We start from the raw sequence: 26,621 nt of genomic DNA, 5'->3' as shown, positions 1-26,621 counted from the left end.
ATCTTAGTTTAACATGCTTATGTCTGCTTATTAGCATTAAACATAAGTGGAAATGTCAGTCGTGCAAGTATTTGGTCATTTATGCGTTTTTGTTAATCATTTGTTCTTGAGGGTCTTCAACAAGTCCAGCTTGTAGTTATCGATTTCAATGTCTTGGCTTAGGTGGAGACCATATACTGTATAACACCTGTTTTTGTGTTTCAGTACAATATATAATACGGTACAGAGCCTCCTCCCATTGTTAGATAACTGCACAGCCATTATTAACTGACTTGAACAAGGGTTAAATGCTAACAGTTCAGACTTGAGTCTTGGTTAGCCACTCAGAATTTTGTAACCCTTGATCAAATACTTGTTTTGAAGCTGTGTGAAACAGAAAGTTATGATTTGGCGGGATATTGTGTTATATGGTAGCTTATGATAAAATGGAAAGTAAGTGGCCACAGACAGACAGAAATGATAATGAGCAAGCTTATTAATGTAGCTGGTACCACATCAACACCCCACACCTGACATTGTAAGAAAAAGAAAAGTTGCTTTGAACCACACTGCTGAAAGTAGTATTGTTAAAAAGATCTTATGAACTAAGAATAGTCATTCAGCAAAGTATCCATGAGTTTTGCCTTGGTTATCTGACTCTATTGCTGGAGAACAACGTTTCTGCCTTTTCAGCACAATTTAGTTTCATTAATCCCTTTACTTAACAACAGGCTCTCATTCTACCAACTGCTCAGGGCTCTCATTCACCAACTGTTTGCAGATCAGCCTCTAAATAAAGCTGCTAAATTTACACGGCATTGCATCTGTGGGGCGCTGTAACACTTACATTCCTCACACAGTAGACCTTGTCTTCCATAGGGGCAGAGACACACGGCTTCCAATGGTGACTTTGGGATGCATGTGGCTCCATGACCACAGGGGTTGCGCTCGCAGGCGTGGAACTGGCACAGTCGGCCTGTGTAGAGCGTGGGGCATTCACAGAACCAGTCCTCAGCATCACTAAATGTGTAGACATAGAGGGAGACATTATTAGGCCTGAGGTGAAAATGGACCATGACACTGCAGCAACATGTCCAGATGCTTTACAAGCTCACACAGTGGCCGACAGAACACACATGGAGAGAAGTGATGATAAAGTAACCCGCCCCCGTAATGCATAAAAGATGTAAATCCAGCCTGATACATGAGACTTGCTCAAACACAAGCATTTGAGGGAATGTGGAGATAGTGGTGAAGAAAAATATGAATCTTCTTGTAGATTTATTCATCTCAGTAGTTTCCGCAGAGGCAGAAACGACTTCACGTCTTCTGGTGAAAATAAACACATGCAGCCTAAAAAATAACAGCAGATGATTAGTAATGTGTCAGAAAACTTATAACCAGAAACTGTACAAGATTTTCTATGTCTTCTTTCCTCGATTCATATGCGTCGGCTTGCTCTCTTGGCAAGAAGAGGAGGGTGATCTAGCATGCAAAGTAATATGCAGACAGGGACTTTATAAAATGCTCTGAGATGTGCACAACTTTGAAAGATATAATATCAGATAGAGGAAGCATTGGTGGAGTTTCAAATCTATAAATTAATAATGTGTTTTGAGCAGCAGCACTGCAGGATGTAGTTTGCGCCTTGAAAAACTGGCTTCTTGAAATAAAATATTTACATTCTGTCACTGGAGTTGAGCATTGTTAGATATCACTGTTTTGAAGTACAAATGGATGCTGTATAATACAGTGAAATAATCTCGTATATGTTTATTAACAGGGTGCTTATGTGGATTTCAAGACATTTTAAGGCAAACAGCTGCAAACTGTCACTGCCTGTTGTGACCATTAAAAAAATAAAAAAAGTCACCGATGAAAATTGTCATGTGTTAAAAAGATGAGGCATTATTATTTATAATCTTTGACAACCTGAATCAAATATTTAAAGGTCTCCATGTTTCAGTTCTTTGAGCGCTGCTAATTTGTCCCTTGCATTGTCAGTTAGAGTTTGCGTTTGAATGTTCGTGACTCAAAACTGCGTGGGTTTTCCTCCTACAGTCAAAAAACATCCAGGTTAGGAGAAGTGGAGAGTTTAAAATGTTAGTAGGTGTGAATGTAAGTGTGAATAAGTGTTTTTGCTGAGAGACTGCAACTTATACAGAACTGCAATAGTAAAACACACAATAAGTAAGTGTAGAAGAAATTATGGATGGATACACAAATTAAAGCAAAGTCCCTCATAGATTATTTCAAATATGAGCATAAATTTTGCCTCATTGTGGGCTATTTTCTAGAAACAGGTTTTGTGGCTTTGTTGAGTATACATTTATAAATCTACGTATTTTTTTTCACATCACATTTTAATATTTCTGAAGTACGGCAATTGAGCTTGAGAAGCTCAATATTGACCTTCAAATCTTTAGCATTTCAATACAGATGTGTTGAATAGACACGAACTTTTGCCTGATATGTTGCAAGTGATACAAATGTCTCAGCCAAATGAAAATCTGCACAAAGTATGTAGGTCAACCCCTTGAGAGATTCTATGAATCAGCCTACCATAATAACATATTGTCAACCTGTTTTATGTAATGTCTTGTCTTTTATCTGAGCATAGAGTCTGAAATAAAATGTAAATGAATTTGAATGGAATATTAAGGCAGTGAATGCCATCAAACAGTAGATACGCCGTTCCACGATTTTACAAAGTTTGACTGAAGCACTCTTTTGTGCACCAGTCAATCCTGAAATTAAATGCGGAGCTTAATCCCAGATAAAATGCACATTGAAGATCCTTGAATATTGTCTCCTTTGTTTGTAATGTTATGTTAAATGCACGTGTGTTTGTTTGTTGTCTTACTTTCTGTCTTTTTTGTGACGTTGCAAATGGATTTGATGTGATGCAAGTATCATCCTCATTACCATTGTCATCATAGAACAATTTTGCCATTAGGAATTTTGATCCTGAAAACCATAAAAACGACAAACACTTAACTTGCTAAACCACAAGCAATTTAGGGGAAGATATTAATCTGCCAAATGATTTGTATGTGAGCATTAAAAACGAGCAGCACATATTGCCGCCTCCAAAACGGTAAAGTGTAGATAGAAGAGGAGAAGGAGCACGGTTGAAAACACTTGAATTTTAATTGGCCTAATCAAAAATGTGGAAGTGTGGGGTGACAAAAGGTGATTTTAATTTGGCTGAGGTAATCACTTTGATTATGGAATTGTAGTTATGTTTGCAAACTAATTTGAATATGTTAATCACAAATGCATAAAGCTGGTACTCGCCATATCTCACGTCATTCAAGGACTGCACCACTACAGCACACTGTAGGCTAGATAAATTATTAAGGAAGACTACATTTTTAATCTAATGATCAGATAAAATAATGAATAATTGACTGCTTAGCTTATGATATCCCTGTCAGCTAGAACAATGCGCTGTGTGGCCACACACATTTCTCAGATTCCATCCCTTGTAAGTTATTTACAGAGCACTTCATTTCAAGTGCTTGTTGGTATGCAAATGATATTTCTAAAGAACTGATGAGGCTGTGCTGCCATGGTAGTCTTCAGTTGTCGGGATGAAAGCGTTTAGCTCACTTCATCCTTTGTTAAAATAAAAATGGCCACTGTGTTTTAGCAGATATTATTTATAGAGAGGAACTGCTTTGGTACTGAAATGCCATTTGCTTTCCAGTGTTGTTAACAGCCAATTGGGCACGTTATACTATAGACACGATGATTCTTAGTGGATGGGAAGAAAAATCATTTGAAAGACAATTAGCTCCTCACTCAGAATTTTAGCAAAGAGATTACGTAGAATTTACACATGGCATTCACCTGACGTTCCTGTTTTAGGAGACGTCTGTTCGATATTTCCCTGACCTCTTCCAGGCACCCTTGCAAACATTTCCTTGGCGGAGAAGATGGGTGATGCCTGTTAAGTCTCCATCACAGAGCTTTTTGAAACATGCTGCCACAGAGAAGCATACTTTAGATGATACTTGAAATAAAATCCTTATAGAAAGGATGCAAAAAAGCGTGAGAGAACCTTTCTCAAGGGATCAGACAATATTTCTACGGTTTAACAGAGAGCATGCCACATGCTGCAGAAAGCTGTGTTTTTCTGTAACACTTCACATTTAAAGTCTCCACTTTTCAAATGTGCAAGTTTCTTTTTACATTTCTAAACCTCCGCGTACCTCATAGATCACTTACACAGGTTCAGACAGATGAATTTGTACGAAAAGACTTGAGTAAGAATCAGCTGTCAATTCAACCAGCCTCTTTGATGCGTGAGATTTACTGAAATGTTTTCTCTATGAACACAAAACTTGTCCACCATCTATTTAGACTGCATGCTGGCCCTCCCTCTCACCAGCACATGCAGAAAACAGTAGAGAGCTGTCATCGAGCCAAATGATGTGAAGTTCTACCTACTTCTGTGAACAGGGGAAATAAAAAAGAAATGTTGAGTTGTGTTGTTGTTGGAACCAAAACTGAAACAGTGTTTAAAAGGAGAGATAAAACAACAACAACAACAACAACAACAAAAAAAGAGAAAAAAATCAGCTCAGACTATCACTGACATGACAAAGGAATTTTTTTTAAAAAGTGCAAAAGAAGGAAACACAGCCACTAAGTGAAAAATGATGTGCACACCGAAGGCGGGCTTGTGCTGGATGAATAAGATAATGAATAAAATAACATGATGTTTTTGTCTAGAATGCTGTGGAGACGTCTGACACCTCACTGGAGAACAGATTCCTTTGACTGGAGATCACAATGTTTCCCACAAAAGCCACATACACACACACACACACACACACACACACACACACACACACAAACTGTATGTTTTGCTTTCTAGTTCGGTCACTTGTATTACTGTAAAGAAACATTTGATTTCCACGGATAGCTGTAGAGTCTTGAACGTTCTTATATCAATGTGACATTTGGTAAACAAACAAACAAACAAACAAACAAAAAAAAACAGATGTGCAAAATGTTTCTTACAGTTAACAAATCCCAAAATCAAACTGAAGTATTGGCTGCTTATCCAAAGCCACATGAAGCTCATTCCTGGTTGTCAAAAACACTAGTTAAAACATATCAGTGAGCCATATTGTTGCACTAGACAACATGTTCCCTTGTTACCATGAACACAAGCACAAGTTTATTTTAGGTCAACCGCATCATTCTGCTGTAAATACTGACTACGGCACCACACGTCTGTGTCTGCAGCTGAACAAATGCACTATTACTCCTGCTTGAGCCACATTTGCTAAAAACTACAGTGCCCAGTTGTGTTCGGGAAATATAGATACAGAGTATCTCTTATAGTAAAACTATATATCTGTATCTAAGATGGGTTGAGTGCTGCAGGCAGTGTAGAGAAGCTGGGAAGTACTGAGGGGTGGACTAATGTATTGTTTTTGTTCTTGTCATGGAATGTATTGCCAATAAGAAAAACAGAATAATCAGCTAGGCTGATCCTTTAAAAGTACAGTAAATCATCTGATTATTTTCAGCATTATTTCTGAAAGTTCATCACACAAATGTAAGACATGGAAATAACATAAATTCACTGACCTATTCTCCTTGGTTGTGTGCTTAATTTTATTTCATTTGGAGTCAGAGGTCTGGTCTAATCTAAAAGAAAAATCATGTTCCTGTATGTTTTTCAGACAGAGACATGTGAGATTTACAGTTACTTAGCAGTTACTCCTAAGTATGTCAAGGTTTCTCAGAAACTCATTTTTAGACAAGACAAAGTATAAAAATAACCAATTTGGCCAAAAAACACCATCATGTATTTGTTTTGAATATACCCGTCCTCTAAAATTCAAAGACAATAAACACTGTAATGAGCAAGTTTTCTCTGGAAATATTCTTCAGGGACTTTAATCGCACATGGGATGATAGCTATGTTTGTTTCTCGTGGTGAATTAATATAATTGTTTCTTGGACCTTGAGTTATTTTATAGGTAATTTCAAACAAGTATAGATGAAACTCTGATTAAGATAAAATTGGTTTCACTTTCTTTCTCAAGTTATGTGCCACCGAAGCTGGACCATCACAGCACGGCAAGACACCATCTCTCCTGCAGCCAATTAGCAAGAAGTAATTCTGTCTGCATAACGTCTGCAGTGTGTGTGTGAGAGAGCATATGTCCATCGTCTATAATCAGTAACAAATGTGGATCTGTTTATGTAAATGTATGTCTGCATTTCTTAAGGAAACTCAAGCAGGGAAAAATACCCCTGTTAACCTTTACTGAAGAGTATTATAAAGCATCCTGATTTGAAACATTACAAATTTGCATGCGGCGTGCATGGCCCAGGACAGCAGACTTTACTTGAATAGTCTGCACACAGATAGTTTATTTGTAACGTTTCAACAGCTAATTAGTTGAAATTCAACTGTTCTGATATAACATTACATTACAGTGTGGTGAAACTTTAGTTTAGGCTTATGAGGCATCTTTATGAGGGTATGTTCATGACAAAAACATCAACAACTGAAGTGTTACAAATAGTCGTACTATCAATAATAGTAATGGGAATAATATTACAAATGTAGGAGGACCAGCTAAACAAAGTGTTACCCAGGGCTTTGCAGTGGGTAATTAAAAAAAGACCAGAACATCATTGGTACCCATCTACCCATCTCTCACTGGCATTAGTGATATGGATAGTACGAGGTGCCTGCACAGAGCCCAAAGGATATTTAAGGACAATATCCTCAGCCACAGCCTGTTCATCTTGCTACCATCTGGCAAGCAATACAGAAGTATCTGCTGCACTCCACCATTAAAATAGACAATAGACAAAGTTAGAAACTAGTTGTAGAACATGGCATTAAGCTGCTTAAGGGTGATTTTTTCTCAGAAGTTGGTAGAGACCAAAGACTGAGCCAAAAGAAAAGTCAGTTTGTTGCTGGACTTATGTTATCAGGTGGCCAGAATCATCAGTACAAATGAATGCTAATGTTGTGGAAGAAAGAAATCATTTGAGGAATAATTTTGAAATATTCATTTTCTTGCTGAGAGACGAGAAGATTGATATCACTCTCATATTTGAATGGTATGAGGCTGAACATCAGCGACTGGCTTACTTAGTTTAACACAATGACTGGAGACAGAGGAAGTAGGTAGTCTAAACCTCTTTGCAAACGTAACATCTGCCTACCAGAACCTCTAAAGCTCATTAATTGACATGTTTTATCTCATTTCTTTAATCATTATGAAAGTGTAAAAAACAACAACATGTGTTTATGTGCCGGGCTGTCGACTGGGTGCAGTAACTTCCTGTGATATCCCTGTAAGGTTGTCAGCGGAGACTGGGAATTCATTGAGGCATCAACAAATGTTTTTTCCCAAGCACAGTAATTAGCATATTAATTTTAAATAAAACACACCAGTAAACATGCAAATATATATAAAATATTCTGCTGCTTTCTGTGCTATTGATCTTTTATCTAGCTCATTAAGCTTACTACAGTGTATAGTTACTGCTACAAAATACTTAAATAAAAAAAGAAATAAAAGCTGGTTCATGTATCAGAGGTATTAAGTACATCACATACTGATGCACATGGATTACACAGTCTGCCTCTCACCCACTCACCCAGTTTTTGAATTATTTCTTACATGGTGTCTAAACTCTACCGGTTCTTGCTGGTAGTGACAATTCTGGAACAATATCTGAATGGTCTAATTTGATACATGAAATAGTAATTATATGTGCTTTGATTCCAAATGATCAACTCTTAATCTCTCCAATGTTAAAAAAGTGTGTCATTTTTGACAGACTGAAGATGTTTCAGCCTGCTGGAAGCCGATTCATTCTCTTATCATTAGAACTTGGACGTCATACACATGGAGCACTCAATAGCTTAAATTAAAGGTGCCGATAAATAGACATTAAGTGCCTCGTTTGATATCGTCAAATTAAAACATTCTGTAAAATCGATATATTGCCTCAAGCTTCCTTAACCCGCTGTGCTTAGGATGTTTAGCCCCCTCTGTCTCGTACAGCCCTTCTTCTAATTCATTTTAGATGCTGTGTGCTTAGTGAAAGAGAACTAATTCTGTATTTTTGTAATCTTATATCTAATAAAGTCACAGCATATTTTTTTTTTGGATGGTTTGTTGAATTACAACAACATTTTGATCTCAATAAATAGATAAATCACTGTCTGACTGTGTAAATACAGGTGTTCACGCTTTTCTTATTTCATGTTACGGAGCAAATACAAAGTATTTATAGCATGAATGTATGATCGCTGCTTGCAAACCATTTCTGTTTTCACATTCCCATCTGTTGTATTTACAGTCAGTCTAATGACATGGTCTCTCGAACCCACAGCTGAGGTTTATAAATGAAACAGATATCACCATCACAGAGCTGCTGGCACTGAAGAATAAAAAAGGCTGTAGTCCTTGGGTGCCGATTGCCTAGGTTTTCACATTGATGTCACTTAAATACCTAATATATATGTATTACCCACCAACCACAAGCCATTATCCTCCCAGGGTTAATATTGATATTTCTACATGCTTAAGTGAACAGAAAACCACATGAAAAGGGGACAGGAGGGGAGAGTCACCTCAACTGAACCCACAATCAAAATCCTTTTTCATTCTATTATATTGTGGCAATCCAAGGCAGCTAACAGGATGAAGAGAGCTCTGTGAACTCCTGATGACCCCTGCAGGGTGTATGGTTTAAGAGGATACTGCATTAACGCATATTCATCACACAGATAATTGCAAGGCCCATTCTTTTGCACATGACAAGCCAATGTGACCACAATGCCACTAGCTCTTAATTGGTATTCTTAGACCCATTCATATTCCAATATTCACGGTGCCCCTTTTCATTCCCTGTTTAATAAAAGCAACTGTTAATTTATAGTGTCACAACACAATGTAGACGACGTTTAGAGAAGCTACTTTGTGGATTACCTGAGGTGAAAGAGCATCATATGTTGTTAATGCATACTTAAAAAGACAGGCAGAATTACTGGTAAGTGGGGTGTGATGGAGGTCTGATGAGCTGTACTAGATAAAGATGAAGGAAGAACAAATCTTCATGCATGAGGGACAAAATCTGGTCCAGGGATTACCTTTGCTGGGCAATCAAAATACTGTAGATAATAGAAATAAGTGGGGAGGAACTAGACATGACTAGCTTACTCCTTTGTTACACAGCAACTCAAAGATTTTGCCAGTACTGTCTTTAAATCTTCTTTTAGTAGATATTCTAAGTATTTAAATAACTGACTGTGAGTACACAGGAGATGACAGTCTGTTTTTTTGCATAAATTGCATTTACTAATTTAAATTCCAATGGAGTGAAAATCTTTCATATGTTAAATGAGATCACAGTCAAAAACAATCTAAAACACCATTAAAAAAAATGATAATAATAATCATGTGCTGAAGTGATCTTTTAAGTTGGTGTGGCGGTGAACAGTTGATTATTTACACATCTAGCAGATACAGAGAAACCGTTGCTTAGTTTGTGTCTACCTGATTGATATATGTTCACTCTTGTTTGAGCTCTATTTTGGTCTCCACCAACTGCTGAGCAAAATATACTGTATCTGGCTCTTCAGATATGGTGACAGTTGGCTGCTTGATGCTGCGCACGTAGGTTTTTAGAGCCATTTCATTGAAAACAGCTGCCTGCTGTGGCTGAAACTAAACTGGTGATGGAAACCCCCCCCCCCCCCAAAAAAAAAACCCAGCAAATCCGTGGCCCATAAAACCAAAATAACGCTGTGATAGATGCTAAAACGCTCTAGAGTTGAGGGGGAACTGCTATGTAGGGTGACCATTCTCTGTGGGTTCATCACTATGAGTGACTGCTTTCACACACTTTCAGTAGTTTTTTGTGATGAATTGTTAATACAAACATATTAATTATAGAAGCTTTAAATATTTAGATACGTTCTCCTGGTGACTCACAATATTGCCATTGGTAATAATCCCGTCATATTAACAGTAATGGTGTTTTCTCCTCTGCCAGATAAGTTCTATAAGTAGAAGTAAGTCACTGCTGGGGGGTTATTTTGTTGTTTGTGTTGAATGTCATATAATGTCAAAGCCAAAGCTAGAAGTCATCAGCAGGAGGTGGACTTAAAATTATGAATGGAGCAGGAAGATACTCAACAACTAAGTGACCTCTGTTACTGTGCTGACTCCTCACAGAGGTGTTACTGAACTGAGGGACAGCAGGCGTGATCGCACTGAAGCTGTCAGTTTCCTTTTCGCCTGAATTTCCGTTATTGCACGTTTATGTTGTGTTGTAAATTTAACTGATGCAGTGCTACAAACTCTCAAAGAACTCAAACACTGAAAAACTAATCAACCTGCAAAGCAGCAGTCCTTGTAGAAGTTAGACTATTGTCAAATAAAAAAAAAAGTATTTAGAAATACAGTGGCTTGCGACCAAATTAAATGAACTAAATTAAATTCACACTCAGATCATCCTTAAACAAAAAGGCTCCATAGGGATATCCCAATCAAAATTTGATGAAACTTTCAGTTAATTCATTATTATTCATTAATAATCCATTTCTGTTGATTTTCTGCTGATACTGAGTCCCAGTCCTATATCTCACAGAGCACAGTTAGCCTAAAGTGGACCTAAATTGAAATTAGTCCAGAGTAGATAAGATAAACTCGACAGTTCTGCATTAAGAAATGGTTGGTGCTGGGGAGAGGAGCCAAAACTGTCATTTCAGTGGCTGGCTGTCAGGGATGTGCGTGCTCAAAGCTCCCAATGCACAGCCACAGTTTCATTCATGTTTTCTGAGATTGGGAAAACAATTTAAACTGGAATATATATTCCTACAACAGAAACACTGGCTGTGACAGCCCTGCTTCATACTGAGTCACATGAGGAAACAGCTGGTCTAACCTTTGTTATTTAAAGCATAAGCCATGTCCAGTAAACACCCCGACGCATGCATGTCTGTAACCCTAGTTCCACCTCATTTCTGGGGTCATTTCTTGCATGTTATGTCCTGTTATCGCAGAGGGAAAATGTATTAGAGAACCTGGATTTTATAATTTTAATGACTTCAAAGTAGTTCAAAGGTAGTTTAGTTATTTTTCTTTCATGTAAAAGGTGACCTAGTACCTGACACAAGTTCCTCCATTACGACAGGGAAGGTGTTGGCAGACAGGTGGGTCACAGTTCTTGATGTTTCTCCCTCTCACCGCCTCACCCACCAGGAAAATCTCCTTTGAGTTGACCTGAAGTTCCCTGATACATCCAATGAATCTCCTCGCTCCCTTTGCGCTCCCGTCATGCATCTCCCAGTGGGACGAAACATCCCCAAGAAATATGGGTCCAAACGTTCCCTGCAAAAAATGGTGGAAAGCCAGTGATCAGTGATATCGTTTAGTAAATCTCACTAAATCATAGAATATGTATGTCCCCCTTCAAGTATGAGCTTTGCAGCTAAAAACAGAATATCAGTGTTTGTGTGTGAATATATTAACATTATTATTACATTAACAGGACCTTACTGTATCTTAAGATCAGCAAGAAAGATTAACACTATCAGCTGATGTTATTCTGCATGACCCAGACAGGAAAATGGAGTAATGATCCTTTCTTTCTTCAGTCCTACTGACGTCCTATGTATGAAAATGCACATCCGATACATTGGGAGAGTGGTATTTTAAAAAAAAAATGCTGCAAGCTTTCTTTGATGTGCAAGGTAATTGGGTAGAATTAATGTAGATAAATTCTTTGAACTTGCAGCTTATCGTACCATAACGGTCAATTAAACAAGTGAGGCATAATTGTGTCTGCTACAAAAGTAAAACTGCATAAAAAAAAAAAAAACTAAATTACATATATTTCATTCAAAGCAGTGACCCCCGGTTATTCAAATGAATATTGAATACTGTTTTCTATTTGGAAGATTTACATAATACTTTCATATCCGCACCATGCATGATGATTAATTTATGAAAGACAAATCAACATTTATCAAAGCGTCATTAAACATTATTTCAAAAATATGAAACAGGGTGACACTGGTTTTAAAATAAAGCCCCCTCAGTCAATGTGGTTTTCTGTTCAATGTATAAATAGTTATATAATTTACAGTCTCCCCTTTTTTTGCAATTTAGAATTCAATTAATTTGTGTAATAATCACACGTACAGATCCAACCACTATAATTTGAACGTTTTCATTTTGTTCAGTAGAAACAAAGACCTTTTCTGTTACTTTACTTCAAAATATACAAAATAATGTGGATATATTTGAAACATTTCAAGAAGGGTGGGTAGCAAAAAGAGAGGAGCAAGTTCTTTTCATGTTCCTTTGACTATTCATTGGAGTAATTGAAACTGTAATCTACTTCTCTATTACTCTATGTTTGCATTTCACCTTTGTTACAACTATCCCGCTCTAAATGTGTGGATTGAGTGTGGAGAGTGTGCGAGGAGCACCTCTGCTGCAGATGCCAAGTTGCCAGCTGCCTGGAAGAAAAATAAGCACCACCTGTATTTTGACCACGATGCCATGATGACTGAACAAAACCCAGAAGAGCAGTTTCTAGCTACAATCCTTGGCTGCATCTGGCGACACTTTTTATACCAAAATATAAAAAAGACAACAGTTACCAGGAAGAGCTTGCCGTGTCTCCTGAAAAAACACTCGGGTTTTAAAAAACTGCTCTTCTAACTTCCACAAGGATACTGAAATAAGTTGCACATAATGCAGGTGGAAATATAGTTAACTAGCTAATGTTACCTACATTAATTTTTCATGTCTAATGTTAATCTTTGATGATATTATAATGATATTTACTTATCTTGTAGCTAGTGCTTTGTTAGCCTTTTAAATTGGTGTGCTTTAGGGGTTAACATGATGTAATGTGAGGTAGAGAGGGGTAGAGAGGAGGAAATGTTTTTAATATTCTGCACAACCTAAAATGTTAAAATAAAAAAGTAACTACTTAGAGTCTTTTATTAACCAGGTACTTTATTACTGTCACTTGAACACAACATTCAGTATTTTACCCACGACTGCATGGCAAACATTTTCCAGTTGCCAACAGCTCTGGGAGGTGGGTGCTGACTGCACTCACAATCTGTGTTGAAGCTTGTTAACATAAATGCAGGCATTTTATCACATGTGGTTATGGCCAGTATGAGCAGCTTTTTTTTTTATACAGAGGATTATTAGATTTAATACCTCACTTTAACAGTACAGGCCCCTCAAGTCATTTAAAGAGTTGAAGTTCTGAAAGACACAATTGTGTTATTATGGAAGGAAGTGTCAGATGTAATATATCCTACTCACTGTCTGCAAGGCTCAGTTCTGAAAAAAAAAAGCTTCTTTAAGGTAGAGTACATATTCAAAGATATGCTAATAATATCTAATTTTCTATGGAATCCATAAAATATGATTTTTTAAATGACACCGTGAACATAAATTATACTGGATCTTAGCTTTGACATCCCTCAAATGTATCATTCATCATGACTACATGTCGGCATTCGAGGAAAGGTGTTGGACAGCTGCAGCGGAGGTGTTCAGTAGAGGGACAGTGAAGTGTTAGACCATGTAATCATTTGGGACGTTGGCTTAACGCAAGCTTTAAATGACATAACTGCTTCATATATGAAAGCCTATAAAAACACGCGGGTGACAGGGTTCATGAGAACGTGTAGTAATGTCTTCGCAAACTTGAGAGCCTTTAACAAAGCAGAAGATTCAAATAAAATAAGCAGCTGTGGCAGCATACTTTTACAATGAGTTAAAGTGTATTTTATGTGATATAACCAGCTATGAGCCACCAGAGCTGCATGATTGTGATGGGCTGATATGGAATGACTTTTTATGGTGCCTTCAAGTGTGTTTACCATGTTTATGAGAGGAGTCCATTTGAAATACCCGCTGATGTAATATTCATGACTGATGTGAGTGGATTCACAAAGTGAGTTCATAAGTGCCGTATGCTGATTCTTGACTTCTGTTTGAAAGCGGCATCAGTCAACGTGGCATCTATTTCATTATTGCATTTCTAGATAGTCTTATGTACATATGAGGCCTGTTCAGATGTTTCGATGCGCAGCTTGGTCACTTTGAAAAACACAATGTCTTTAGGGAAAAAACTTATTGGGCAGTAAATTGTAAATGAGCACTAAAAGCTTTCAATGTAGCAGACGTAGTCAGTATGTTCATAATACTTCAGCTCTTGAACCCTGACACTGACAGTCTGTGAGATTTAAAAGCTCCCTTGTGTTATATATATTTTCTGAATATACCAGAAATTGAACATAATATGCAAATAGATGTTTTCATTAGTGTATAATCACCCAAAAATAATGACATGTTTGATCTCGTTTTTGTAGGTCACTGCTCCTGTTGATTTTGAATCTAAGCTGCAATAGTAATAGTGTCTATGACTTGTTTTATTTTCTGGTCCATCAATTATCACCTATAATTTTGCAAATACTAGTTTATCTGGTAGTTGTGGTGAGTAGTGTGGCACTGACATCTTCTAAACTGCCTCTGTCTCACTAAGGTCTGCAGCATCGCCATGTGTGGACTGCTGGTTTAAAGCTCCTCTGTGGCAGCGCAATGTCATATTGCATCAATTTTATTAATCTGGTTTAAAATCACTTACTTCTTACTGGATGTAATTGAATTAGATTTGCGCCAAGCTCAACTGTCATATGCCAGCAAATATAATCTGTTGTCTAAAGTGTACAAATCTCGTCTTGTTTAATTTGACTGTTGTTCGGTGCTAACTACAAGCAAAACCAATCCGTTCAGCATATCTTTAAATCATGGTAATACATTACTCTTCTATAAAAGTTGGCAAAGGGTAATTGGCAACCAAAATGCAACATAACTGCAACAAAGATAATAAATGTGTTATGAAGGGGGGAGGGAAAAAAAAAAAACATCTTGGCATCTCAAATTAGATGACCATAAATCACATTGAGGGAAGGGAGGCATGTTGAGCCTGTGGGAAGGTTGAGCCCCTCTCTGCGTCTTTGAGAGTGAAAAACAAAATTATTAATTTAATAACAAATATAGGTGTTGTTAATCAAATTAATGATCCAGAGTGAAAAGATCAGTCTGTGATTAACAAGTGAGAACTAGCTTAGTGCTTAGTGCAGCTTACATTCTTCCCATTAAGGACATTATTTGCAGGGTGGCAAATGATGTAACAGGTGCAAGTGTTGTAAATGGTAGCTTCTGTTCTTTATTCATAAAGCGACTGCTGCTACTTAAAACAGTGTGCTGGGCTGGATTTGAAAACATGTGGCTAATCTGCTCATGATGCTGCTTTCATGAGTTCTATTAATAGTTAAGGACATAAAAATTGCACACCCATAGAGTCCATAATTTAGCTCTATCTACAGGCAGCAGGTGCCAGGTGCTTTTAGCTCATATAAACCTTTCAATTAACACAATTAACAGTTTCCTTTAAAAGTATTCCTTGATTAAGTAGTGCTGAGTACAAACTCCAAAACAATATTTTTATTCAGAACTTTACTATGAGGGACATATTCAAATGTTTTCTCTATTAAAAAAATTTAAATGTTGCCTAAACAGACAAACAATCAACAGAATCAGGATTTCAGTTAGAAACTATCTAATCAAGTAATTTTGATTACAAATGCTGTTAAATAATGAGACTGAGGCTGCTTTAAGACTGAAAAAATGCAGAGTTGTTTGTCATCATCTGGCAAGGTGCCGTGGCGGCCAGTCAAATGTGCGCACATTCCTGGAAGATTACTTTGTAAAATGAATGATGCGCTCATTTTTGTTTATCTCATGATGATTATGATAAAAGATAAAAAGATTGTGGCTGTGATACTTCCTAATAATTTCCTCATAATTTTAGAAACTGCTATGCAGGGTTCTGGCACCTGAAAGGCTGCAAACTCATAGACCTATCATTCAAACTGGAATTCCTAGATTATTTTCATGTCATCGTTGTGGTTTTTTCATGTCTCAAAAGCACCTGAAGCAACGCCAACTCAGCCTCTTGAATCTTTTTTTCCTTTGGTCTGAACGCCCATTTAATAGAAAAGAATAAAATGTATTGCATGAGCAGGTTTATCCTTAAATTCACCTGATTCAAAGAAAGTTAGATAATGATGTTAAACATAAGTGAATAGAGTAAGACAAAGACTAATCCAAACTATGATTGATATGCAAATTGTTTTAAAACGTAATGACATTCTCTCAAAGAGCAGTGTATAACTGGTTGTAAAAGCTGTACTTCCTTTGATTGTTCGCTCATGGATGGAAGTCATGCATGGCAAGTTATTTCAGTAATTAACATTTTAATATGTCTAAGAAGAAGCAGATACAAAAGACTTGATTACGGATTAGAAATGCTAATTTGAGAATATGGTAGTACAAAGGGTTGATTTGACTGCACGCAGGTCAGCTTACCTCTGACATGGGTTGTGACACGAACTCCTCGAGACGCTGAGCTGTGCCATTATCTGCAGCTATTTCAATCATACATGACCCACCTTGTTTGCCAAAAGGCAGATTGTATCTGTGAAGAGAGAACAAAGACACACCAGGGTCAGTTAGAAAGGCTGAGCTATCTGATACTCACAATAAATCCAGCAAAGCATGAAAAACATTCTGGTGGAGAGTCAGACAGAGCAGTCACAGCAGTGAAGCTGCTAATGTGACCATTGAGGCTCTGCTATAAAGTGACAATGTCTGACTTCTTATACATTACATGTCATTTTCTGAGACGCTTTATGCACTGGTAGATTGGATTGGAAACAGTTCTGCATTTGCATTCTCTGCTAACGCCTAAGACCCAGGAGAGACAACAAAAATAGAGAGAAGCTTCCACCGCTGGATTGAAATCATGCGTACATAAATAGGGTTGTGCTCAGTGCTGCAGTGATAATCTTTAAGTTGTTGTGTTCCTCAACTCATATAAATAATAACGTCTGCATATACACTCTAGCTAAAGCATACTGAGACAGTGCAGAGGAGTCAGAACCAGTTGATTTCACTTCACCAAGCACAGTACATGATATGTATTACTATTTTAAATATAATATATATATATAAACAACAATAAGAAGCAAACAAATCAGCCTGCGAAAGCATTATCATGGGTGTAAGTGCTCATTATGTCATTCAGGATTAATTAATGATAAAAATGAGGGCACAAACTAGATATACATTATAAATCTAATGAGTAGGAAGACAATTTTATCATTTGACCCCTTGTGTCTCTCTGGGGAAATATACAATTCTACTAGTCATTAATGTTGCAGCCATAATGTTAAGTAGCTGGTCTACTTGTGTCATATTCCAGCTTTGGCAAAGTCAAGTGATTCCCTCTCTCTAATTCATCATTGGCTTTATACCAGCAATATGCAATCGCAGCCTCTTTACGGGGCTGCACATTATGCAAAGGGTCATGCACACATACACGTTTCTGTTAGGGAGTAATCTATACGGTGCACTTTTTGTTCCTCCGTTTATTCATTGCTTGCCTGTGGACACGTAACACACATAATGCATCTCTGATCTGCAAAAATCTGATTATGTGAAAATTTCATTCAACCATCCTTTGCCCTGCACCACTGTTGATGAGGAAAAACTCTCAAAAGTCTGCTTTTAATGGCCAGATGGAAACAATGAGGGCAATCACCCTCCTGCTAATTTGAAACAGCCTTCCAGGACACCTCCCCAAGGCAGTCACATGCATACAACTTCAGGTAGGACTAATTACAGGTGTGTAAATCATGGGAGCTGTTTTGTACACACACACTGATAAATTATTAAGGGACATTTAAACCTGCAAACGTGAAATGCAACCTAATGTCCACAGAAAACATTTATCACCATCCTCAGGGTGCCAGGTTTGTTTCTTCAGGTCATTCTCCAATTCTCAGTGAGTGACTTCTGAAATCTACCTGGCCCAGTGTTTACTTTCAAGATCCTTATGATATAACTGGAATTATCACATATTAAAGCCCATATCTGTGTGCAGCAAAAGTGCTAGTGAGGTATGAAACATCACAATACTGTTAGAAATCTCCCACTAGCACAGGGTAGCTGGAACATAGTTCGGTGCTTACTATAGTAGCTTTTCATTTGGCCTGCTAATGCTACAAAGACTGTCCCTATGAGACACAGAGAGCATGCTCACTAAGCAAACAGGATGATGTTACATGATGAGCTCTCATGAGCACATTGAATGCTCCACCGGGCTAATTTACATTGGTCTTGCTCTAAGGCAAAAATGACTATTTATAAAGATGACTATGACTACTTTACTCGGTCTAGTAGCTAGACAGCTAGGAATATGCCCTAAAGGCCCAGATACTCGCAATCCACACACACATACACACATAGAGATACAAACAAAAAAACACAATGGATTACATTACACAAACAAACATATGAGTGAAGATGAAGAAAAAGAGGCCGGGGTTTATCTAATACAGAGATGAAGTACTGTGTAATTTCCTCATTGGGCTCCCTGTGCACCATTCAGTGCTCGGTCTCAAAGGACCAACAAAGGCAAATTCTCAACTTGAGGTAAACAAACAAAAAACACGTGAATATTTCATTTCCTCCAAACACACAAAAACACAATATGGCTGTAATCATTTCTACTTACTCCATCATCATTTATGCATTTCTTCATCTGGCTAATGCTCTAATCATAAGTGATTTGTCATCTCTAACATCCTCATTTAGAGCGTGTCTTGTGTGTGACTAATTCAGTGCAACAGCATCACTGCAACTTTCCCAAGGATCACCACTGAAATATTACCTGCAATGTTAAGGGACCCTGCAAATATTTTCAGCACAGCACCTTTACACAAAGGTATTTGTTAAACCTGATGGTTGGTGTTCACAATCCTACTTGAATGTGCCTCCTTCACAGTCCCCTGCAGAAAATTAATAATGAGGGAGGATCATCATTAAAATATTACTATTGCATAAAACATCTGAAAGCATTGGCAACAGATGGCAGTAAAACATCATGCACTGCACTAGTGCCCTTGCAACAGTGTTCACTGGCTGATAGGCAAGATGTATTTTTTTCAACGGCTTATTATTATAACCATATTTCAGATTCTAACAAAAAGCAACTGATAATGTGGAACACGTTAGTGCTGAATTTATAATTTGCAAGTAATTTAGTGATTTGGAGTTAAGAGTCTATTAGTTCTGCAACTATGCTCAGTAGTGTTTCATACCTGCGAGCAGACAGAATGTAAATGGGTCACTCATATTACACATATAAGGAAGATTAGTACCACCTGTTACTTTGATATTCTTCTTAGCATGACAGGCTGTCGAGGTACACATTAGGTGTGACTGAAAAGAGAGAAATTGAACTCAATATTCATACAATCACGCATTAATGTCACATTAAACCACAGCACCTGCTACACAACACATCAGGGTTGTTTGTTGGTTTTTCCTTAAGTGCAACAAGCCCCGTATCAGCCCATGATCTACACCTACATTGACTGTAATGCCTGCTCTGGTTCTGGTGCAGTGACTTTCTCACACGCGGCACTGCAGCATTTGCTGCATAATTTGTACTGTGACAGGCAAGCCTCAATTAATTTGGGTAGCCTGTGTTCTATCATTATATCTCCAGCAATACAATTAGACAGCACACAGCAAGCCTCTTGGCATTGTGGGGCTTCACAAAAGAAATTCCCAGTGAGAAGGCAGGGCTGCTGGTTGCCTCTTGGATTAATCTTTTATGGGGGTACTTGTCAATACAACGCTGAATACAGTGTGATTGATAAACACACTACCTCACACTTGGCATTGTGTCAAGAGGATGTGGATTTTAAAAAAAGAAGCTTAATATTAAGACCCCACTGTCTCACCCAATTGCACATACGGGATGGCACATCCCCAAAATCCACGTTGTTTCCCCATTACTCTTCTAGCCATTAATGCCCAGTTGGGGAACTGCTAAGGATGGGCTCTGTCCACTGTTCGAAAAAGTAATCAATTGCTGTTTACTAATTACTTTTCCAAACTGCAAAGGGATTACTTCAGCCATTACTCAGATAAACACTAAATACAGCGCTGGTTATTTTACTTTTGAGTTACCTATAACCCTACACACCCCTGTGTGTACACCAAAATGCACAGCAGACCAATGGACACGGAGCAGCCCTCTTAATTCTTTATTAGCAAGCGTGTCACCGGGTTAGTGGACAGAGGTGAACAGGTGTTTCTGACCTGGACAGAACTCTCTTTCTCAGTGTCCATACATTCAAACAACTCAGACTCTGCATTTGTGCCACTCATTTGAAATTGAGAGTTTCTTCTCACAGCACTCGGCTGTTTTCTTCTTTTTACAGCAGCTGTTGCTAGGCAACATTTCACATGTACACTTCACATCAAAACAGCATTCAGTGGTGAACGAAAACATGATTAAATGTAAGTTTTGACGAGGTGACTGTTGTGAATGCCACATGCAATGCAAGTGCTAGCACTTTCCACTTATTTAAAGACCAACATGTATTGTGTATGAGTATGAGTGTAAAGTAACAGTGACAGCAACATGTTAGTTATTTATTTATGCATTTCTACCAACAACACAATGGTTTTAATATTTTAGATGTGCTTTTGTGTTTAAAGCAAGAACATATTGCTTCAGGACATAGACGATTTGAGGCAGGGAAGGCTGGTTGACTCAGAAATGAGTAACCAACTTTTAAGGAGACAGACTCCACTGTAGGAGTGGAATGGCGGGACTGATAGAAAATAGCCTACAGTAAGAGTGCATAATAAGGTCATCTATAAAGATATGTGAAGACTTAGGGTGGGTTAAAAAGGGACACTCTACTAATTTTACACATGAGGATCAACTTACTTCTTGAAGGCAGTTCTACTCAGCCTGTAAAAACATTTGTACATCGTCTGCTGTGTCTCTGGTGGAAATTTTTGAAGTTCGAGAAAATAACAGGGAAGTTGTAAAAGGAGTTATCTCAGATTAGGCCTCAGACTTCAAATTCTCAACAGAGAGACAGTGCTACAAACTCCCTGGCCTCTGCATTAGTCATAGGTTTGCTGGATTGATCCCTGGCTCACCCTGTCCACATACCATTGTCTCCTTGAGCAGAATACTGACTGCAAGTTGTTTCAGATGTACAATATGTGTACAAGAGAAACATCATGTCTCAGGCAACATCACTCTATCCAGTCACTTAATAAACATGCAGATTATATGTTGGGCCCTGTACTTTCCATGATTAAGCATAATACTGACATTTCAACAGCATTCAACATTTCAGAAAATTGCAGATATAATGGCCAGGTATTGATGCTTGGCTCTATACTGACACTAAATAGCCAGTGCATTTTAAAAAGAAATCAGCATGAACATAAACACCCATGAGATGCTCGACATAAAATCCTCAGACATAAAAAAGAATAGTCCCACTAAGTCAGAGCCATGCACACTACTGCCATTCCTTTGACTAGAAAGGAAAAAAAAACGTACCCACAAAAATAGCATAAATTTGAATAATCTATCTGCCAGGGACTCTGAGTTCACCTGTGACAAGGAAAGAAATGTGATGCGGCAGAAATGCTATGTGTCATCCTTGTTAATCTCTGACTATGTGCAAAGAAAAATGACTCCAAATAGTCAATGCTAAGCACGACGGGATTCAAACAATAATGTACACAGCCTCACAAAAATGACCAGGGGAGTGTTTGGGGAGTGTCTGCCTCTCTCAAATTTTTAATCGTAGCAGTATTGCCCCAAACATCCCCAAAGGAAAACAGACATCAAAAAAAAAGAAAGAAGGAAAAAAAAAGAAAGAAAACAAACCAACAACAACAAATATGTCCTCCCCAAATGAAAAATGACACAGCGTCCCTCCACTGCACACTCCCCTTTTTGAAGTTATATGGCAGCACGGGGCATTTCAGTAGTGGCTTTCTGTCTTGTCAAGTATAAAGTGTAGGAGTGCTACAAATTTAATTGTAAAAAAAAATCCAATTAAATATTTTTAGAAACAGGAAACATACTTTAAAGTTGCTATGTTATGGTAATATTTTGAGGGTTTTACATCTACCATCAATCCGCCTGTCCATTTCACATTCTTTCACTGGAAAACACAATGCACCGTAACACCATTACATTCAGAAAATCTGCATAGCTATTGATAGCGCGCCTGAATAAATATAAGCTGTAATATCCTACATCCCTCAAACCAAACCTGCTGTTTCTATTCCATGCAGACTTCCAGACAGACTGCAGTTTTAGACAGAGTAGAAAGTGAAAGTAAATCAAATGCAAGCTCTTCTTGGCTCATTTTAATGAAGAGGTCTCCATATGGTTCATGTATATGGCAGCCTGTTTGGATTGTTTTGATTGTTTTAGGGCAATCTTGCTCTACAAAATCTGCTCAAAAGAAAAGTGTGATCCATTCAATTATGTTTAGTGTCAGAAGAGGTTGCTAAATTCTCGATTAAATATTCACAATGTCTTTCATCCTTTTGTTGAGAATGATTAGCAATGAACAGCTTTCCTCTGTGGCTTTGACAGAACTGCAAATGGGACCGGGTCAAAAAAAAAAAAAAACTAAACTCTTAGATATCATTTCATGCTGAGTTTTGGAATATGAATATTTTATTATGTTATATTTTGATTTATGTATATTTATTACCTAAATAGTGTTGCTACTGGAGTGTGAACAATGTAGAGCTAAAACATTTAAGCTGCAAGAACAGCTGTGTACGCCACCCACTAGAGGGCTTTTAATGTTATTTAAATAAACCCTCTTCGCATTGTTTGTGTTGTTTTGTGCTCATCATCATAGCTACTTGATGCAGCAATTATGTCATTTTCAAAACTACAGTGCATAAAAGCTCAGCATGGATGAGCATCAAGAAAGCGAAGTGCCTTTCCTTTTTTTTCATAGTAGCTACGACGTTATATCACTTCTTCATGTCAACAATGCTGCATCGGTGCAAAAAGCAGCCAGCTATGTGTATTACATGAGCGAGTCAAAGTAGTTTAAATGTATTCATGTGAAAGCAAAAGGCAAAGACTTTCTCTTTTTTTTGATGTTCTGTAAGTCACCAGAAGAGGTCGAAGAGGGAAGAAAATGAGAAAAAAGAGGGAGATGTGTCTGTGTTACAGTGACATCATGCGATTTGTATTTCCCTGTTTGAAGCTCGGATTATTTTCAGTTAAATACAACCACATCCCTGCACCGCATAGATACTGACAGCAACTTGCCGCAGCTGTATTCATTGTTGCCAACTATCATCCAAGGAAAGTAGGTATTCACTGCTTAAACATGACCAGATGATGTCATGCATTCATTTGCATATGAATACAATTGCTGAACCGATCAAGCCTAAATAGAGCCAGAGCCCAGCAGCACTCTGCCCCAGAGTGCTTGAGCTATACGCCTGTGTGCACTACTGAGACAGAAGATCAGCTGTGCATGAGGAAGCATTGTGATCACACCTATTTGGATGAAACTAGCAAGTAGCACAAATGCATGTGGATCCGGTTGCAAATCGGTTGCCAAATGCTCAGAAGTCAACTGTTTTATCCTGATATTCCAAAATAGTTGCTACATTTGCTGCTTGTAGCTTTTAAGGAACAATTGCACCCAGAAAGAGCTAAATCTAGAGATAAGTGTGGGAAGTAATTGCTTTTGATTATTACATTATTAATCTTACAAAGCCACTACCATCTGACTCCAGACTGTGCCATGCTATTCATGCACTATACTATACTGTGTTACTGAGGCTCAACATAAAAGCATTTGCATACATATTTTTTTTTACATATATCTTTACATTATTTATTTTTATGTGTCATATTATGTTTTGTCATCATTTTGTGTCATGTCATGCATTCAATCTAAAGGTTTGCTGCGAGTTTCTTGGCACACGGAGTGGAAAAAAGTATATTGGGTTAGATTTGCATTATCTAGAATCACTTAGCCCACATTTAAGCTTAAACACTGAAACTTTTAAAACATTCACAAACGAATTCAGACTTTCTAATGGAAAAGAGCTTTATATTATATTCATACGACACAGAATCTAAATAGAAATATAACTGCTAAAAACAAAATGAGTTTGAATCATGGAAAACAAAGTACATGCATAGATTAAACCAACAAATAGTGAAAATAGAGTATAAGATCAAACAAACAAACATTTAAATGCTTTGGTGAAGTGTGTAGGCCTGCATTTTACTTTCAACATTCACATTTATTAATCTGGACAGCCTGGATCTATTGATGAGTCACTGAACTATGTGTCATCATGTGTGCCAGACCTTTTAAAAAATGTCCAGTGGAGCCTATATAAGATCATAACAATTTTCAAAGTATAAGAAAACCACTGAGTCATTCAGAGGGTGTAAATTTGCCTACTCTATGTAGTCAAGATTAGAGGGTCTCGGGCACTTACAGGAAAATGTTCTACAAGCATTCACCAAAATGGCCAATTTTCTCAACAGACTGAATATCAAAGGTTGATGATCCTAAATCTCACTGTGGACCATCTGTAAGTGATCTAAATGACACCACGGATGGCTCAGTTTTGTCTATCAAAACAATAAAACTAAAAATAAGTTTCAAATATTGAAATGACATTGAATATATAATTGGAATTTCAGTGTTAGGTGTTAAGACCGCGGACTGTACTCACCGTGCTAAAACTACGAGCACACTGGATAGTTTCCTTTGTTTATGTGACTGACATTTTGACACGTCACTTGCACTGTTGCTGAGGTACACAGCGATCCAGGGAATTAAACCTGGGATTTGTCTGATGTAGTGAGCTTTCATTGTAGTTCTGTATCACTGGAGAACAAATTCTCTGATCAGCACTGATGTGGACAGCTACTGGACAGATAAACTTTAACAGGGCTTTATCAAAGCGACCATAACATGCAACATTGTGTCAAAATCTCACTAAACATAATGTCTTAAAAAAAAACACACACACTGTAAGTACTTATTCAAAGTTTTGATTTTGTTCACATTTTTTTTCTTCACTCTTATTTAGGTTTTTGAAAATCATGAAAGTGAAATATGTTGCAATTGAGTTACTTTATATTGGAAGTGGCAGTGCAGGAATTAAATTGGTGAAGCTGATTCTTTTCCTTTTTAATTGCCTGATATCATCTGCCCTTGGCGGCTTCTTTACTGTGACAATTACTGTATTTCCACTACACAGAGACATCCTGATTCATAAAAACAAGGCTAACAATCTTGTTTTTCTTCCCTTTTCAAAAAATAATGGGTTACAAAATATATATTATGTTCAACACTGATTCCAAAAAGTGTTATTTCTAAGACAGTGATAATGATTTGAGGAATAGAGGTAAAAGTAGGAGAAACATATCATACCGGATTGTGATTGTCGTCCATCTGTTATTATTGATGCTCTGGCCTGCAGCTGCATTCAAAACCCGACTGCCTCCACACCCAAGTTTAGCAACAGGGCTTCCATCTTGAAGGATCACATGAAGGAACTGATCGCCAAAGTTCTGCTCCTGAGCTGAAAGAGTCAGAAAATGTGTTTTTTTTTTCTGTATTATCAAGTTGTATAATCAAATACATTATGTAAGTTGCAATATTCATGATATTACTTCAGGTCAAAACGGTCAAGACACTGAATATAGAGAACGAGTCCCCTCGGTGTGTGTAAAATAATTAAAAAAAAAAGTTTAAACAAGGAGATGATGGTGACATGGTTAGAAATAGATAATGGTTTGACATTAACATAGTGGTACAGTAAGTAATGCGTCAGCAGGGTGGATGGATGTAAAGAACTTTTTTGCATTTGCTTTTAACTTATGTGAACATATGGCTGACTTTGCACAATGATCACCCAATCCATCTGTCCTGCTATATTGTACCAACGTAAGCAAATAGAACTCTAGAGGAACCTGATAAATCTCAGGGTGTTGACTACAAAGCCATACTTGTAATCAATATCCGACACATGAAAACCCAAGGGAAGATTCCTGCTTGACGCCAACAAATGCCATGGCACAGCCAAAAAGTATGCCTTTGTTTACACAGGAGTTTACCAAGAACCCAGTTCAAATTGTTGCACACCCTACAAGCCTATAGACACAGGGCGTAAACAGTGCATAGACATTTAGCGCTACTTAACTTTTTTGTTCAAGCGTTCAGCTTGGATGGACCAAGTGGCATAAATGTCAGTCAATTTTAGCCAAGTTAAAAGTAACAAGATAACAGAAAAAGACAATAACCAGAGTGACATCTAACCACAGGGCTTGAAGAGCTTTTTGAAAAGGTCTGAAGTACCACCATTACCGAGGCATAGAGAAACTTTCCACCAGATACTTCCACCTGCAAGGGCTTGCAGGAAATAGTTGAGGAAAGAGGGGAGAGAGGACTGATTAAAGACCAATCCCTGCTGAAAACCCTTGAGACAAAAAGAGATCAGTGTTGCAGAGCCTGTTCTAATAGAGACTGCAAGAAAGTAAACACAGGGCTCCTCACAGGGCTCCACCACCTGTGGAAACCAAAATGATGGACCACAAAGAACACTTTTTGGGTCGGACAGTCCTTGATGTACCAACCTGGTCCTCTGAGAATC

The 26,621-nt window shown here is 37.7% G+C and overlaps 1 protein-coding gene across 1 annotated transcript in view; it reads right to left on the bottom strand.

The window, feature by feature from the left end:
• The window catches only part of LOC104940198 (eyes shut homolog), a 69,455-nt gene that overhangs the window by 10,624 nt on the left and 32,210 nt on the right, over positions 1 to 26,621 (bottom strand). The window contains exons 13-16 of the mRNA XM_027277576.1: positions 25,400 to 25,550; positions 16,443 to 16,551; positions 11,143 to 11,366; positions 827 to 999 (exon numbers count right to left, since the gene is read on the bottom strand). Coding sequence (XP_027133377.1) covers positions 827 to 999; positions 11,143 to 11,366; positions 16,443 to 16,551; positions 25,400 to 25,550 — 657 coding nt within the window. The remainder of the gene's footprint in view (positions 1 to 826; positions 1,000 to 11,142; positions 11,367 to 16,442; positions 16,552 to 25,399; positions 25,551 to 26,621) is intronic.

Source organism: Larimichthys crocea, chromosome III (assembly GCF_000972845.2).
Source record: "Larimichthys crocea isolate SSNF chromosome III, L_crocea_2.0, whole genome shotgun sequence".
NCBI lineage: Eukaryota > Metazoa > Chordata > Actinopteri > Sciaenidae > Larimichthys > Larimichthys crocea.
The sequence above is the reverse complement of the archived record's forward strand: the minus strand, read 5'-3'. Positions and strand labels throughout refer to the sequence as shown.